This window comes from Haemaphysalis longicornis, unplaced genomic scaffold, assembly GCF_048455015.1.
Source record: "Haemaphysalis longicornis isolate Haplotype H1 unplaced genomic scaffold, Haemaphysalis longicornis Haplotype H1 scaffold_2, whole genome shotgun sequence".
Taxonomy (NCBI): domain Eukaryota; kingdom Metazoa; phylum Arthropoda; class Arachnida; order Ixodida; family Ixodidae; genus Haemaphysalis; species Haemaphysalis longicornis.
The window spans coordinates 117731425-117747564 of NW_027526295.1; the positions used below are offsets into that span (position 1 = coordinate 117731425).

At 47.4% G+C, this 16140-nt stretch overlaps 1 protein-coding gene across 2 annotated transcripts in view; it reads left to right on the forward strand.

The window, feature by feature from the left end:
• The first annotated feature begins 3067 nt into the window (after window positions 1–3067).
• LOC144167329 (uncharacterized) overlaps window positions 3068–16140 on the forward strand; it is a 40591-nt gene continuing 27518 nt past the window's right edge. For both annotated transcript variants that reach the window (XM_077696622.1, XM_077696623.1), the window contains exon 1: window positions 3068–3184. In XM_077696622.1, coding sequence (XP_077552748.1) covers window positions 3082–3184 — 103 coding nt within the window. In that variant the 5' untranslated portion in view covers window positions 3068–3081. The remainder of the gene's footprint in view (window positions 3185–16140) is intronic.

The following is a 16140-nucleotide window of genomic DNA, read 5'->3' on the forward strand; positions in this document are numbered from 1 at the left end:
TAAAGTAATGCAGCTGGTCAGCTCTAAGTATTCAGTGTTTTGAAAACAAAGGTGAAGTTGGCAGGTCTTGGAATTTCCCATGAAAACTTTCAAAACACGGTAATATGTTTTTTTGCAGCACAACAAGCTTATTGTAATATTTTGTGAAGTTGTTCCCCGCACCAATGTTCCGTACGTTAGTTTTGAATAGAATAGAGAATAATACGTGTTTCATTTTAGCCATAGCGGTATTAAGTGTGATATTTTATAATGGCATCCCACTGTTCGCGCCAGAGCCGTAACTAAATGATTTACGTGTACTGACCAGTTTAACTGTTCTTGGAATCAAACACCAATGAACTTTTCTTCATGTACCAGGTCCAGTGCAATAACAGGACCATCGTATTTCAGATTTATATCTTCGTTTAGTGCTTGTTGATTGGGCGGAAAATTATAGAGTTTGCCTTTGTGGCATTGAATCGCAGATTGTTGTTTTGTAACCAGTTTGAAAGATGCACCAGGTATTCTTTTACGATCGATTCCAGAAATGTTCAACTGTTTGATGAGAAAAAATATTCGTGTGATCCGCGTACGTAATAATATCAGAAGAACCTGGCATATTAACAATATCATTTATGTACACAAAATATAATAACGGGCCAAGTAGGGATCCTTGTGGGACACCTTGTTTAAATTTCATTTCGGCAGATAATATCTCATTGATGCCAACTATTTGATATCGATCATGCAAGTTGTTTTCCAGAATTTGCAAGGCCAACCCACGAATCCCGCAGCTAGAAATTTTTTTAACATCAATTCGAATTGTATTCAATGAAACGCCTTTTGAATACCTAAGAAAAGACCGAGTGTGTATTTTCTTCTTTCAATATTTACGATTACCTTTTTCTTGATAGATGCCAGAGCTTGCTCAGTTGGCCTATTCTTGTGGAAGCCGTATTGGTTGGTTGCTATTATTTGATGCTTGTCGAAAAAATAAGTGCATTGCTCATGGATAATGCCTTCGAATATTTTAGATAGGGTTGGAAACACCGATATAGGACGATAGTTGGACAAGTTGTTACGCTCACCTCCCGTGAATATAGCAGTGACTTTGGCCAGTTTAAACTGTCTGAGAAATGTGCCTGTGGTCAGGGTGAGGTTAATAATAAAGGATAAAACTTCACATATCAGTGATGATATCAGTTTTAACTCTGGGGTTGGTGAAATCTACACTTCCTCAACTCTGCCAGAAATCTACCATCTCAGTTTTAACTCTGTGGTGGGTGAAATCACAATCTTAGAACGAGGTAAATCGGCGGACACCAAGTAACACATAAAATTAAGCTTAATACGTTATATAAAAACCGAAAAATAATTTTCGAACACGGAGCAGACAAACAAAATTTAAACATTTTGCAAGCCGAAGAGACTCCTCTTCAAACAAGACAAAAACGTTTTTGGGCAATTACGTGCGCCCCTTTTCAGTTTTTTTCGCATTAAGTTGCATACATGTCGTCACATGGAAAGGTCTCAAAAATGTTTCTCAAAGTGCAGTAGACGTCTGTACAAAAAATTGGAGGCATTCCAACAGCTTCACCGGGGCCAGCGTGCCCCTGGTCGTACGCACATGCGGACAGGGTCGTCTTCGGCTGGAAGCTTGAACGACGGCCGGCAGTTCGCTTGAGGGTATTTTACCACTGGGAAGGGGGGGGGGCGGCGGCTTTCGTGACCCCGTCTTTTTACCATTCCAAAAATCTGTTATTTTATTCTGACTTGGGTCGTCCGTGTCAGCTGCCGGGTTATTAGAAAACATAGGCAGGTTGTCACCAACTCTTTGCTGCGAACTTTTAACTAGCGCTCCCTTAGGCGCCCCTTTGGTCCGTTCGGCTATCGTAACCAAATTGGTGCTCTCTCCAACCGCAAGTTCTCTCTATTCCGTGAGGTCCACGACGAGAGAATTTGCGCATTGCCTTCGGCGGAACTGTCAACGAATAGTCCGTCGGGTGACATGTGTAGCTTTGTGGCCGAAGTTGCGGGATTCAGTACAACGCGGTACTTTAGAATCACCGGACATGTGCCGGTCCGCATCCACCTTCGGCGTCCTCTTGCTCTTTTGCAGTCATGATAGGAACATAGAAAGGTCAGGACCGGTGGTATACGAGGGGAAAGAAAAGTTGGCGGGACATGACGTGGAGGATGGTGTAACATTTAGGGTAGAAATAATAAGGATTTCACGGGTTGGAGAGTTTAGAAGGTAGAGTTTTTCCCGAAGTTGCAAGAGGTGCACGAAAGCGAAATTAATTTGACGATAGAGAGGCAAAAAGCAATGAAGCGTGAGGGAAGACGCTATTTCAGAGAAAAAAGAAAAGAGTGGGGAAGTGGGAAAGGAGCCTGAAAGGAGGACAGGGTTATTGAGGTGTCAAATTTCCCTAAATGCGGTAAAGGAAGGCGGAGATATGGTGATGGCGAGGGGAATGAGAAGAGCGAGAGGGCGATGTGTTAGTGGTGGAACAAGAAAAGAGCAGGAGATGGTGCGCGGAAAGAACTTAGAAACGGGGTCGTGCTTCGATGTCATTTGCAAGAGAAGAAGGGGATATGCAACCTATTTTTTGCTCATGGTATGTTCTATACTGCATTTTGCCAAATTTGAAAATTTTTTATCGGAATGCTTTTTCTTCCACTATGGTGTATCTGTTTTTTTTTTCGCTTACCGTTGATGAATATTCACCGACTCGACCAATTCGCAGTTCTTTTGAAAGGGATGTTATTCAGAGCACGCGGAAATATCTGGGCGGCCCTGAAAGCGAGACATAGATGTATGAAGCGAATCAAACGCTGTTTAAGCGTTTAGCTCCATATGAAATGGGTGCGCGTGTTTAGACAGACGCTTCATGACACTTTAATGTCTCACATAAAAATGCGTTGTCTGTCGGACTCCAAAATGAAGTATTTCCCGAACTCTTTCTAATGTGCAAAGCCGTAAAGGTACCTTTTTTTCATTTCTGGACAAAAAAAAAAAAAAAAGTCACAGTGATGCCTAATTTGCCTATATATAATTTCAACCTTACTCAAGGCAGCTTTGGGCATGACAACAGCGTCAAAATGAAGGCACTACTCTTGCTCATCTTCGCGAGTAGTATACTTGCAGAGAAGAAGCCGGTTCCTTTTGATACGCCCCCAATGAATTACTGCTACGAGAAATTGAGTGAGTTATTTAGAAAAATTTGTATGACGTTTTTTAAACAGTTTTATCTGGTAAGGACAGTTAGTTGGAGTTGCGGAACCGCATCGCTTTGTGTCGATTTTCTTCACCGACAACAAATATAACTTCGTTCACAAAACTTAAAGCCAGTGGTGGCTGCGTGGTTCTGCGGGAATTTCACCGTTTATTATTTTTGCGAACACTGGATTGAGCTTATTCTCTGCTGACGCTAACAAATCATTATCTATAATCAGGAAGATATTTTTGTTTGTAAAAGCAAGTTTTTAGGAGAACTGTTTCTGATCACTGAAGGGAGGGATAGGTGCGTCGAGTGACGTTTTTATTAGATTATATAGAGCGGGAATCGAAGAGCTTATATTGAGAAACCAATTTTAGGTAGGGGCCAAAAGTTTGTGTATTTGTAAACTTCTGATAGGAAGAACAGCTGGCTACCCGCAGCAACGAAGCTCCGTTCCTGCCCTTAAAGCAAGTACGCTTCTATAGCATGGCGCATACGATGACACCTGCAGGGATACCATCATCAACATCTGCGATCATCCAGAAATCAACCAATCGCGTGCAAACAGCCGTCATCTCTCCGTGTGCCTATTATCCGCACCTTCAACCACACTTTATACCTTACGGTCACCACTTTAGGAGGCCAAGTGAACAGGGATGCCCTCAGTTGAGGTCACCTGCCAGCAATGAATATCAATGAAACTGTGCCTGTTTTTACGGCAGGTGCTTGGGCTCAGCTCACCTAGGACGCCCGAGGCATTTGGTGTCCAATATTTCCAACAAACGATTAGCCGTGAACCTACGATACCTACGGAGGCCAAGCACCAGGCCAGCGAACTCACAACTGCACGCTCAATCTGTGATGTTCCGCAACAGTTACGGATACAAAATCCCAACTGTACCAAGATGGCTTCTTTGGACATGTCAGCTGAGCTGATCGCCAGTAGCGGCATTCAATTATGTACGGTTTCTTTTTCGGCGTAGTGATATACATTCACCGGCCGGTTTTTAGAATCGTTATGGGGCCGAGATTGCGTGCGGAACAACGGGAATTACGAAAATACAAATTCACGCAAAAAGCATTACTTTATTTACCCAGAGGCTTCAAAAAACGCTTCCATCTTTTTATCCGGTTGTCAAGATTGCCGTGCCAATATTTCAAGCGCCGATGCGATCACCACAATGGACCATAAGCGACTAAACAGCCACCGTGGCGACCACGGCTGATTTCTTTCCTCCATTCCACTCGCAGGATGGTGCAGCAAGCGTGTCTGCTGTCGACGCTGTATACGCGAGATCCGCTGCCGATTCGCATCTAACGCTTGTGCGAGGCTTCAGAAAAACAAAATCGCAGCACCGTTGTTTCAGTTTTTGGTATCTTTTGAATCGCGATCGAAAGAAGTCCGAGAAATTGACTGAACACTTTCAAACGTCTGAAATACTGGTCACTGTTTATATCCCAAATAAACTCCAAGGTGTGGTTGCATTTTTTTCCTCCAGTGCCGGCCGGTTTTATTGGGTGCCTCAAAAAAATGCTATGGGATTTTTCGTTTACAGTCCAAGCTGCCGACGCGGAACGATTTTCGGTGAGATAGACCCTTAATCATACAATTTTAAATGTAAGGTAGTAATAATTAAATTTCTACACTCGCGATAAAACTACCAGGCTGGAAAATTGCTGCAAGTTATACCCATAAATCTATCGGTGTCGAGTAATTTTATTCGAACGCTGGGAACAGATATAAAAAAATTTGCACAGCAGATGTCAGGAAAGCGAGCGTAAATACAACGCTTTCAAGTAAGGTAGTAGTAGTAGTAGTATTAGTAGTAAACGTTTATTGGAGCAAAAGGAAGAGGGAAAAGGGTGGTGGTGAAGCGTCCCTAGTACAGGATGCCTCTTGACCGGGCCGACTCAATGCCCCGAGAAACCAAGGCCCTCTGGCGGGCCGGGTCCGGGCTGATCAGCTCAGTCTCCCACTGCTCCGAGGTAGAGAACGTGGGTGGGTTAGGGGAGTGGGGACAGGAGTATACGAGGTGGAATGTGGTGAGTGAGGTGTCGCAGTGTTGGCATTGACGGGAGTAGATAGTGGGTGCGATCTGGTGGAGGATGACGTGGTTGTAAAACGTACCGGTATGAAGGCGACGATAGATTATGGCTTGCTGGTTGGTTAGGGAGTGGTGTGGAGGGGGGTAGACTCGGCGGGTAAGGGTGTAGTGGGACAGAAGGGCATTGTACGTGTTATCAAGAGGAATTTGTAGGAGGTCGTGGTCGTTCGTGCGGGGTTATGGGATCACTTGACCATCGGTGAAGAATGCCCGGAAGTGCAGAGCTCGGGCGGCGGCGTGGGCCACTTCATTCCCCCCAAGGCTGGAGTGTCCGGAGTCCAGACGATCGTAATGGTGGTCTCGTCAGGTAGACGCTGGAGGAGTGGAATTTCCTGGGGTCGGAGACTACAGTGATGTGCGGATGCTTGGCGTGGGTGGTGGCTGCGAAGGCCATTGCGAGAGCTTCTGGCGTCTGCATTTTGTTGGTGTGCGTGGTGGCTGCCGTGGAGATTTGGTCAGCGGGATTTAGGGTAACCAAAGTTGTGCGTCGAGCGCAGGAGTCATAGGCGACGTCAGTGTAATGGACCTGGGGGTCATCCGCTAGCTTCCTCATGAGATAGCGGACCCGCGCTTCCCGACGGTCTCGGTTGAAGGTGGGATGCATTCGCGCGGTATGGGGGATACGTGGATACGGTGCTTGATGGCAGTTGGGAGGCGTTGTGGTCGGTGTTGATTTAGCGGTGTAGGGATGCCGAGCGTGCGGAGAACGGAATGGCCAGTTGGCGTGAAGCTGAGGCGTTGAAGTTGGAAGTTTCTCTGAGCCTCGACAAGCTCGCCAAGGACGTTGTGTATGCCAAGCTTGAGCAGTTTGTCCGTAGAGGTGTAAATGGGGAGGCCAAGAGCTGTTTTTTATGCTTTACGAATGAGGGCTTCAATTTTTGCGGTTTCTTGTGGTCGAAGATTGAGGTACGGTGTGGCATAGCTGATTTTGCTGATCAGGAGAGCTTGGACCAGACGAGAAATTTCCCATTCGGTGAGGCCGTGATGTCGGCTGCGGATTCTGCGGATAAGATGAGTTAGGATAGTAATGGATGTCTGGAGTTGCGGAAGGAGCGCCGTACCCGTGCCATCCCGATGGAAGGGGACGCCGAGGACGCGGAGGGTGGTCACCGAGGGGATAAGTTCGCCTTGAATCGACACACTTCGGGATCAGGTGTGGGAGGAGGAGGGCGGCCACGTGATCGGGGCCACAGGGTGAGAAGGGCTGATTTGGCAGGTTCACAGGACAGGACCCTGGGACGCAGGTAGTTGACGGTGGTGTCTACACCTTTTTGGAGGGCGTCTTGCAGTCCTCCACTGGAACCAGACGTAGTCCAGAAAGTAATGTCGTCGTCGTATATGGCATGCTGCAGGTTGGGTATTTTGATCAGAAGAGTAGGTAGTTCAAGTAATACGATATTGAAAAGTAGGGGGGATATTACAGATCCTTGCGGTGTGCCTTTAGGGGGTGTTCTGATGATGGCCGAGGTTAGACTTCCGAGCTTGATAGTAGCCGTGCGCTCTCGGAGAAACGCTGCAACGTAGTTGAAGGTGCGACACTCGCACTGGGTGGCGTTGAGGTTGTCTAGAATCGCTTGGTGAGTAACGTCAAATGCGCCTTTTGCGTCCAGCACATGTATAGTGCGAGGCGTGGTGCGGCTGAAATGGTCTAGCACCTGCTCCTTAAGTTGTAAAAGAATGTACTGCTTTCACAGTTTGGCGCGAAAACCAAACATTGTCAGTGGGTATAAATGCTTTTCTTTGAGGTAGTCGGTGAGGCGGGGATGTACAAGACGCTCGAACAGTTTGCCAATGCATGAGGTAAGAGCTATCGGACGTAGTAATGTCAGCGAAACAGGTTTGTGGGGTTTTGGGATTAAATTGATTTCCAATGCCGCCAGTGCTCTTGAAGGGCGCCCTTCGTCCAGTGAGTGTTGATCAGTTGCAAGAGGGAGTCGAGGTCAAGGATGTCGAGGTTACGAAGGAGGCGATTTGTAATGCGATCTTTGCCTGGTGTGGTGTTACGTTTCAGATTAGTTAATATGGCCTGTAATTCTTCCATTGTGAACGGGACATCGAGTGCAGGGTAGGAAGTTCCGGTGTAAGTATTGGTGGGGGGAGAGAGGTAGGTTGCGGGCATGCCGAAGAGGTTCGTCTGACCTGCACGCAGCAAATCTCTCGGGTGAAGAGAACTGTTTGGTATAAGCCTCTGTATCTGGTGGTTACTCTGGGTACGGGAGGCGGTGCTGTCAAGTAGATGGAGAAGTAGGTGCCAGGTACGTTTAGAGCTTAGCGTGCCTTGGAGTTGGTAGCATAGCGAGAACCAGTTCTACCGATGAAGCGTGTAGACATATTCCTTCGCTTGGATAGAGAGGAGGGCAATGCGTTTCCTGAGTGTTTTATTGTGGCGCTGATGCTTCCAGCGTTTAGTGAGGTTGCGGCGTGCCTCCCAGATACGTAGCAGGTGGCCGTCAACTGCTGGTTGATCGTCGGTAACTGTCACTTCATGAGTGTAGCGGTTCAATTTTTGTTCGAGTGCCTCCGTCCAGGCATTGAGATCATCCATAAAGGGTGGAAGGGCCTCGGCGTCCTTTCTGAAGGAAGGCCAGTCTGTTAGTTTGTCAGTACCTCTTCTGAGCGGTTTCTTGTGCACCGGTAGCTGCATGGTGATGATATAATGATCGCTGCTGATGGTTTCCGAGTGACAGGTCCAGTCGGTATGAGGGCAATTCCGGGACCATGTGAGGTCCGGAATGGTGTCATGAGTGACGGTGTTGCCGATTCTAGTGGATATACAAAGGCCATTTTGTAACACAAGGTCGTGGTTGTGCGTGGCTCGGATTAAGGCTGAACCTTTTTTTTTGTGGACCGTGAGTAACCCCAAGCAGGGTGAGGGGCGTTGAAGTCCCCTAGGACGAGGAGGGAATCACGTTGCGAGATGCGAGTGGCAAGGTGGAGAAGTTCCTTGATCGCGTGGAAGTTCTGTCATGGAGGGCTATATATGTTTAGGATGCACGTGCTCGGGTGGAGTGGTTGGCGGGGCAGCACCTCGACAAACGTTTTGGGGATGTCCTGATCGAGCGAATAAGCCTGGGCAGGAAGGGAGCTGTGCACCAGTACTGCGGTCCAATGAAGGCTGTCTTGCGTGTAGGTGTGGTATCCATGAAGAGTAGGGTGAGGAGTGTCTGTTTCTTGCATCGCTATGACATCCGAGTAAGATAAGGAGAGGTGAAGTGTTAGCTGAGATCTCTTGTGGTTGTAGGAGCGACAGTTCCATTGTAGTATCGAAAGTCGGTCGTCTGGCAGTTTAGTCATATTACGGGTGATGCTTGGATTTCTTGGGGGTATAGGAGGAGTGAAGTGATTCTGAGATGCTTCGGAATGCTAGTTCTAGCTTGTCCTGTCTGTCAGTGAGAGACTGGAGTCCTTCGCATAGCGGGGGAATCATTGCTTTGTGTGATTCTGTGATTTGTTTGACAGTTTGAGAGAGTTTCTATTCCATGTTTGCGAGCATTCTTTGCAGGTCGATGGATGGTGGTGGGGAAGGGGGCGGGGGTTTCGGCGCAAGGTTTTGGATTTGCTTGATGATGTCAGAGAGCTGCTGGAGGAGCTGGTTGGTTTTCTGTTGTATGTATGTAATGACTTGAGCGAACGTTAACGGGGAGGAAGGTGGTGGGAAGTGGGGAATGGATGGAGCAGGAGAGTGAAAAACTTTGGCTTACCTGCTTACCGGTTGGATGTCTGGCTGGGGTGCTTGTGGCGGTGGCCTTCTTGTTTGGAGGGCGGCAGGGTGGGAAAGGCCTCTTGAAAGTCGAGGGGGCTGTGCTTCGAGTTTGGAGTGGCTGCATCTTGGCGGCGCTTAGGAGCGGCAGGAAGGTGTCGTTTCGGACAGTCCTTACTTGCAGTGATATGGGGCGCGCTGCACAATTTGCACTGAGGCTGGCAGGTGGGGTCCGCAGCTGGATCTGAAGTATAACAATTCGTGCACAGTTGTCGTTGTGGATGAGGGCAGAAGTCTAGCCGATGGCCCATCTCACCACATTGTTTGCACGCTTGAATGACACGCCGAAATGGGCGACATCGGATCAGTTCGCAGTTGAATTTCGCGTAATAAGCAACAAGGGTGCCATTGAATGTGAGGAGTGCCGATTTGGAGCGGCCCATAATGCGTGCATGAATCAGGTATGGGTGGTGTGTATCTAAGTAGTCCAAAAGCTTCTCAGGAGTGATGTCGTCGGGGAGGCCGTGTATCACCCCCATGACGTCCCTGGGGGTGGCTTCATGTACGCAGTGACTTACATCTGTGTTGTTCAGAGCGGGATGCTTGTCAGTTGCGCGAGCCTGTCGGCGACATACGGGTCTGGTGTGCCAACGACAAACAAGTTTTGTTGAGGTTGTACTTGCAATGTGATGAGAGCGCGAAATTGCTTCTCTTGGATTACACTGGCTAGGGAGAGGCCTTGCGATATGTCGTGATTTGAGAGGTCTTGAACCCTGTGCTCTTTTTGCGGCCGGAAAACAGTGACGTAGTCGGTAGATGTAATTCTGGGCGGAGGTATGAGGGGCCTGGTGGGGGTGGGTTTGGCAGTCTCTGGAGTTCTTTCCAGCTTGTCGTTGCGGTGTTTAGATTTGCGAGAGGCCACAGCCTCTAACCATGGGCTGTGAATAGTGCGCCCGCTGAGAGCGTCGTAACTGATGGAAGTGTGGTCACTTGGTTGAGTGGCGTTGCCGGGGGCGTCCGAGTTGGTGGTGTCCATTGGTGCACGTGCGGCGTAGTTGTGCGAGGTGTCTACTTCGCAATCCATGGAAGGAATTTCCGTTGGCTGAATGGCGTTACCAGGGGCGTCGTGTTAGAGGCAGCGTTGTGCGAGGTACCCGCGTCTTCCTGAGGCATTATTGGGGACAGCTGAGCGCACCTGGTGCGGTCGACGTGGCAGGAGAGAGGCGTAGGTGGCCGCGCTGCGCCGGCTTAGGAGGATGGCGACCGCACTTACTAGGCCTGGTGCAATGCCTAACAGTGGGGCCGGCGTGGTCGGTTGAGAAGGTCCCGTTGCCGAGCTGCCTGGTGAGTGAGAAGTCCAGACGGGGTGTCCGCAGGTTCCCGGTGATGTAAGGAGCCCAGTGGTGTAGTCAATGAATGGCCAGAAGCGGTAGATTGTGTTTGGAAGAGCTTAAAACGGGAGCCGAAAGACGCCGTGTTCGACTATGTTGGCCCCCTGGCCGCCAATCTCCAAGTAAGGTAGAAAAAAAATTATATCTCTTCTATTCTGCGAAGATTGATGACCTGCGAAAATGGACGCAGTCGACGGCGTACGCGAAACAAACCACGTTTGTTTGTAATTTGCGATTGAGCGTACTTTCTAGCCATTTAGCTGAATGAACTGTGAGAACTTCAAAGTGCACGAAAAACGGGGAGAGACAGGAGCGACACAAACAAGAAATTTGAAAGTACTCGAACTATATTCTTGGGAACAAACATGGGGCTATCGGTTTCCCACCCGCGTCGTAGGCATCTTCATGTCGTCGTAACACGCAACAAATTCCGCTCCACCAGTGCAGACACCTTACATGTCACATTGGGCTGTTTGACGCCCACGCGTGAACGTCCCGCCAGAACGACGGATATTAGAGTCTCTAAACAAGCTTTAACAGACATGTCCTCAGTTAGCAGTAGAAACCGATAACTTCGCGTGCATGCCATCCCACCTCTCTTCCTCCCTCCTCTCTCCGCACGGGTACTAATAAGCCGGCAACCGCTTATGTGCGCGTGCTTGAACGTGAAAGGCACCGGAAAATAAGTGTTGAAATAGTGGTCCGCGATTTCGAATAGAGATTCCGCAGCGGCTCGAGTAAAGCAACTTCACACAGACATCTCAAGTGCAATATACATCCAATACACACCTGCACGTGGAGGAGGCAGCCGAACTCGTCATGGCGCACATCGTTGATGCCACTGAAAAAAATTCCTTCTCCATTTCTCCATACGCTATCCGCAACAAAAGGAGGACGTGTTGCAATGAGAACTGTAGGCTGGCGCGAGAGGCCCAGAACAAGGCGTGGGGTGTCCTTGGTCAATATCGCGCGCCCGATAACCTTGTGTCATTCAAAAGAGCAAAAGCACCAAAAACGCATAGACATCCAGAAACGCATACACAGACATGCGAGGAATGAACAAAAATACGTAAATCCAAAGGACAACAGACAAGTAGCCTTCGCCTGGTCATCAAACAGGGTGCATAAATAAAAAAGACGCTAACACATTTGCAAAACAGTTTGAAGACGTTCACACTACAGAAACAGTTTCAATAAACACTAAATCTCTGCTGAAAAGAACTCCCTGTGCGAAAACAATAAGTCGCACAATTCTTACAATTCATCGTTTATGATTTGTCAGCTGGTGTATGCTCTGCGCACACTTGAACCTTCAGCTCTAGATGAAGACAAGATTGCATACACTAATGCATAACACCTGCACTAAGACACTGTTGAAATATACCTACACTTGTAGAATAAGATATGGCTTTCGGGGAACCTACCAAGGTCCTGGAGGGAGGCCGTAATAGTGCCTCTCATAACTGAGGGAAACACCCCTGTTCGCCTATTAGTTATCGTCCCATTGCAGTGCAAAACTGCCTGCGCAAGCTTCTCGAGAAGCTGATAATCAGGATGCTTGCATAGCTTTGGAGTACAATGGCCTTTTCGGGAGATGCCAGGCGGACTGTACAGTGGAGCGATCTACTATCGATCAACCCCCCGCTCTAGAATCGGGCATGAGCGATGCCTTTGCCCAAAAAACAATTGTGCGTAATTTTGTTTTTTGACCTTGACAAGGCGTACAACACCGCGTGGCGTTACGCGTTCTTACGATCTGAAGTCTTTCGAGTTGTCTGGGAACATGCTAAATACGCTAGGTAGCTAGACGTAAAAGCAAAGTTTTCGTGTAAGGGTTCGTTCAGAAGCTTTAAAGTGTTCACGCGAAAAAAACTACAGTGCCTTAAGGAGGTACTCAGCTCACGTTGTTCACAGGGAACCAAAACTCGCTTGGTAATGCGTTGCCGCCCTCAGTATATTATTCTATATATGTGGACGCTGTCCAAACGTTCATTAAACCATGTAACATGTTAATATGTGAATGCAAAGTCCAGCTTGGTGTGAGGAAACTCGCTGGCTGGGCTTACAAGAAGCGCTTGCAGCTGAACCCAGGAAAAACGTACGTGTGCTGCATATTCCACAGGGAAAATGCGGCACACGTACAGCACAAGGTCTCGATGCGAGCAGATTGAGACCTCAGTATCAAAGGTTTGGTGATTCTATTCAAATGGTAACACAAGTTTGTGAACATAGTTCTTGCCGAGGAAATTACATTCACCCGGCACATTATGCTACTTAAACAAAAGTGCGTGAAAGCATTGAAAATACTTAAACTCATGGGAAATAACTCCTGTGGTGCCGAACAAAACCTTCTTCTGCGGCTTTTCTTTTGTTTGACTACGGAAGTGTTGTATAGTGGTTGAGCAATGGAAACAGCCTAAAAATGCTCGACCCGGTGCAGCACTTCGGTCTGCGGCTTGCGTCTGGTGCTTTCCGCACTAGACCGGTACAAAGTCTGTACGTTCAGTATGACAAATGGTGCCTAGGTTACCAGAAAAGTATGGTGACTTGCAATGTGGCATTAAAACTTCATCACTGACTCACCACCTTTGTACACATGGAATTAATGAACATCCGTATCCACATTCTCTTTATATCGCCCATTCCTTGCTGTGCATTTCTCAAGGATGGTGCGAGCGTAAGCTTCAGAAGTGTTGGTCTCTTTTAAGAGTCATTCCAAACATCTAACTTTAATTTATTGGCCCATGACAATTTTGCCCTGTAGTATGTGACGAGTCTTTTACGCAACTACAAAAGCAGGGTACCAGAAATTGCTATTTTTCGACATTTTCTGTGTCTGAAGCAGAACTACCAGGCTGCAGACTTTTTTAGTCATCCTTCAGAAAAATTCAACGCGGGGTCTTGGACTCCGGACGAAGCCAATTTTAATGTCTGTGCATTCATGCACGTAAATACGAACATTCTCACAGTGTAAGCGTATGGAAATTTTTTGTTGCAGGTCACTGTGATAACATAACGTTACAAATTAAATCGTTTACATAGATTCATTCAGCGTCGTATGTGCATTATCATCCGAAAAACGTTCCAAAAATTATCGTCACTAACCTAGTTACGTATTTAAGACTTGATTGTCAGTGTATGCTACAAATCATTTGAAAGTGATTATATGTCGGGTACGAGGCAACTCTGGGACCGCAGAAAATTCGGCCGCAGATCAAATGGCCGTGACTGCCGCACACACGGATACAGCGTACATAACAATACCCTACACCCAACTCGAGCCACACCTATGGCAGCACCTTCTCAAAACATGGTAAACAGCGTGGAGTACACAAAAAGAAAAACACTTGCACGCAATAAAATCATACTTCGGACCATACACCACCGACACGCGTAACATATACACAGACGTCGCCTTCGCCAGATTACGGATAGGCCACGCACTTATAAACCCACTCCGACTTGCTTACTGGATCAAGACCTCTGTCTAGCTTGCGTGGAGCCGGCCTACGAGTGATCTGCAACGTCAATCATCGCAAGGCCCTAGACACAACACGGCGCAAACACTTGTCATAACTATTCAGGCGACATGTTTCACTGCACCAATCGCTACCTTTAGGTGGGAGAGAGAGAGAGAAAGAAAGATACTTTATTCACAGTTGAAGTGAACGTATTTGTGGTCGGGGTCTTCAGTCCAAGACACTGTTGGTACAGCCGGCTGTCTTAGCCCTTTCCGCTAGCAAAAGCTGCGTTTCGCAGCAGGAGCTGGCCAGCGCACTCTCCCGCTGTTCGCGTGAGGGGTTGGGGATGGGGGAAGATTTGTGTTTAGGTGGCATTCCCAGACAATATGATTGAGTGTGTCTGGGGCTTGGCAATAACTACATAGAGGATCATAAAGAGTAGGATGGGCGGCGTGTAGTCTTGTTACATATGGTTGCGTATTAATCTACAGTTGTCTCAGGATGAGTTCCTGTTTTTTCATGGCCTGATCGGAAACTGGTAGATAGAGTTGTCTCGCCACTCGGTAATACTGGGTGATGTCGGCGTATGTGAGGAGTGGTTGCCAGGTTCGCACCGACTCTTCTTGCGGTGCCCGGTGTACAAGTTCTCGGGCCCGGAAGTGTGGCGTCTCGTTGCCGCGAAGAGCACAGTGCGCCGGGGTCCAAATGGTTCTGACCTGGCTTTTGTGGGGTTAGTGAAAGGAGACACCGAAGCGTTTGTCTTGAAATCCTACCGGATTGGTATGCTTGTTAGGCAGCTTGACAGCCGGAATAATTACTGTGGTCTTCAGCCTGCTGGTTGTTAAACGACCGAAGCGTATGAGTATAAATAAGGTCGGTTCCAGGGTTAACGGCCGCCAATCTTACTTCGTACCTTGCGTATTCCGCCGCGTCTGTATAGACAACGTGGTTTTGGTCCCCATGCTGTTTTTCGAAAGCAGTAGCTCTTGCTATGCGTCTTCCCTGATGATGTTGAGGGGACATATTCCGCGGTAGTCCACAGACAAGATTTATGGATCTTAGTTCGGGTAAGATGTCCACTGCGTTTTCCGTGATGTGCAGCGCCGTGCACCCAAGCTTAGCTAGCGTTTTTCTACCCATGGGGTCTTGCTCCGAATCTTACTTACTGAGCCGTTAGTTGGGCCTTATGAGCTCTTGGATGGTGTTGCGCAGCTACAAACCGTGAGGCACGCCGTAGGGGTACCTGCAGGAAGTGCCAGGGCCTATTTGACCCCCTTACGTCCCGTGAGCGCACTTTTTACTTTCTCAGCGCCATCAAGTTTTTCCATCTCGTTACCTATACATCTGGAAAACCTGGCCCATTACACCTGTTATTATTTCATTTTCAGTTTATTTTTACAGAACCGATTTGTATTTACTAACACTTCACAATTATAAAAACTTTTTTTGGCACTCGTTGCCCTGAGCCCGGTTTCCGTCATAAGAATCCAAACATAATCCCCTTTGATCTCGTATGAAACGAACGTTGTACGAAAAGGCAACGCCAATGCTCCACCTAGGTAATTCTTTGCGGATCAGCGAACAGTACAAAACTACTAGTTTTTAAAACGCACGGTACACCACTTGCTAGATATGAGTAGGTTATACGGTACCTCACACTGCAGCCACCTGCTTAGATCTAGAAAGCCTGAAAGAAATGCTCAGAGGTTTATTTCGACCCTTTCAGCAGGTCCACTTCACCATATCTCTGTTACAATCGGAAAGGTAATAAAACCTGAAAGTTACCGTTAGTGGCGATATAAACAATATTATAATTGTTGCACCGAAAGAAATTCCTAGTCTTCATAATTATACACATCGTACCATCCGTTCCACGATAGACTAACTCACACCGCCAGAAAATAGTGAACGCATGGGCTCATTTTACCATTATTTTACTGATGGTTTTCTTTGTTGGGCTTTTCTGGCATTAACATGTTCACCGTTGATAAATATTATTTCCCAGTTAGTGCATCTTCTTTTTCTTTTTGGAAGCTTCATAACACCTAAACTTACTGTATTTGTGCGTAGGTACTCCTATTTCATCTACATCTTTTTTTCTGTTGTTTTGTTATATGTGCATTGCCCACCTAATGTAAAGCCTTGAATCAAGTCAGCAGTACCCAACAAACAAAACTTAGTTTCCACTGTTCAGAGGCAACAATAATGCTATGTGTCCAAGGGAAAGGTATAAACGGGTTGTAAAGATTTTTCTGCGTTAATTGCCTTCTTCTAGTTGTCTGC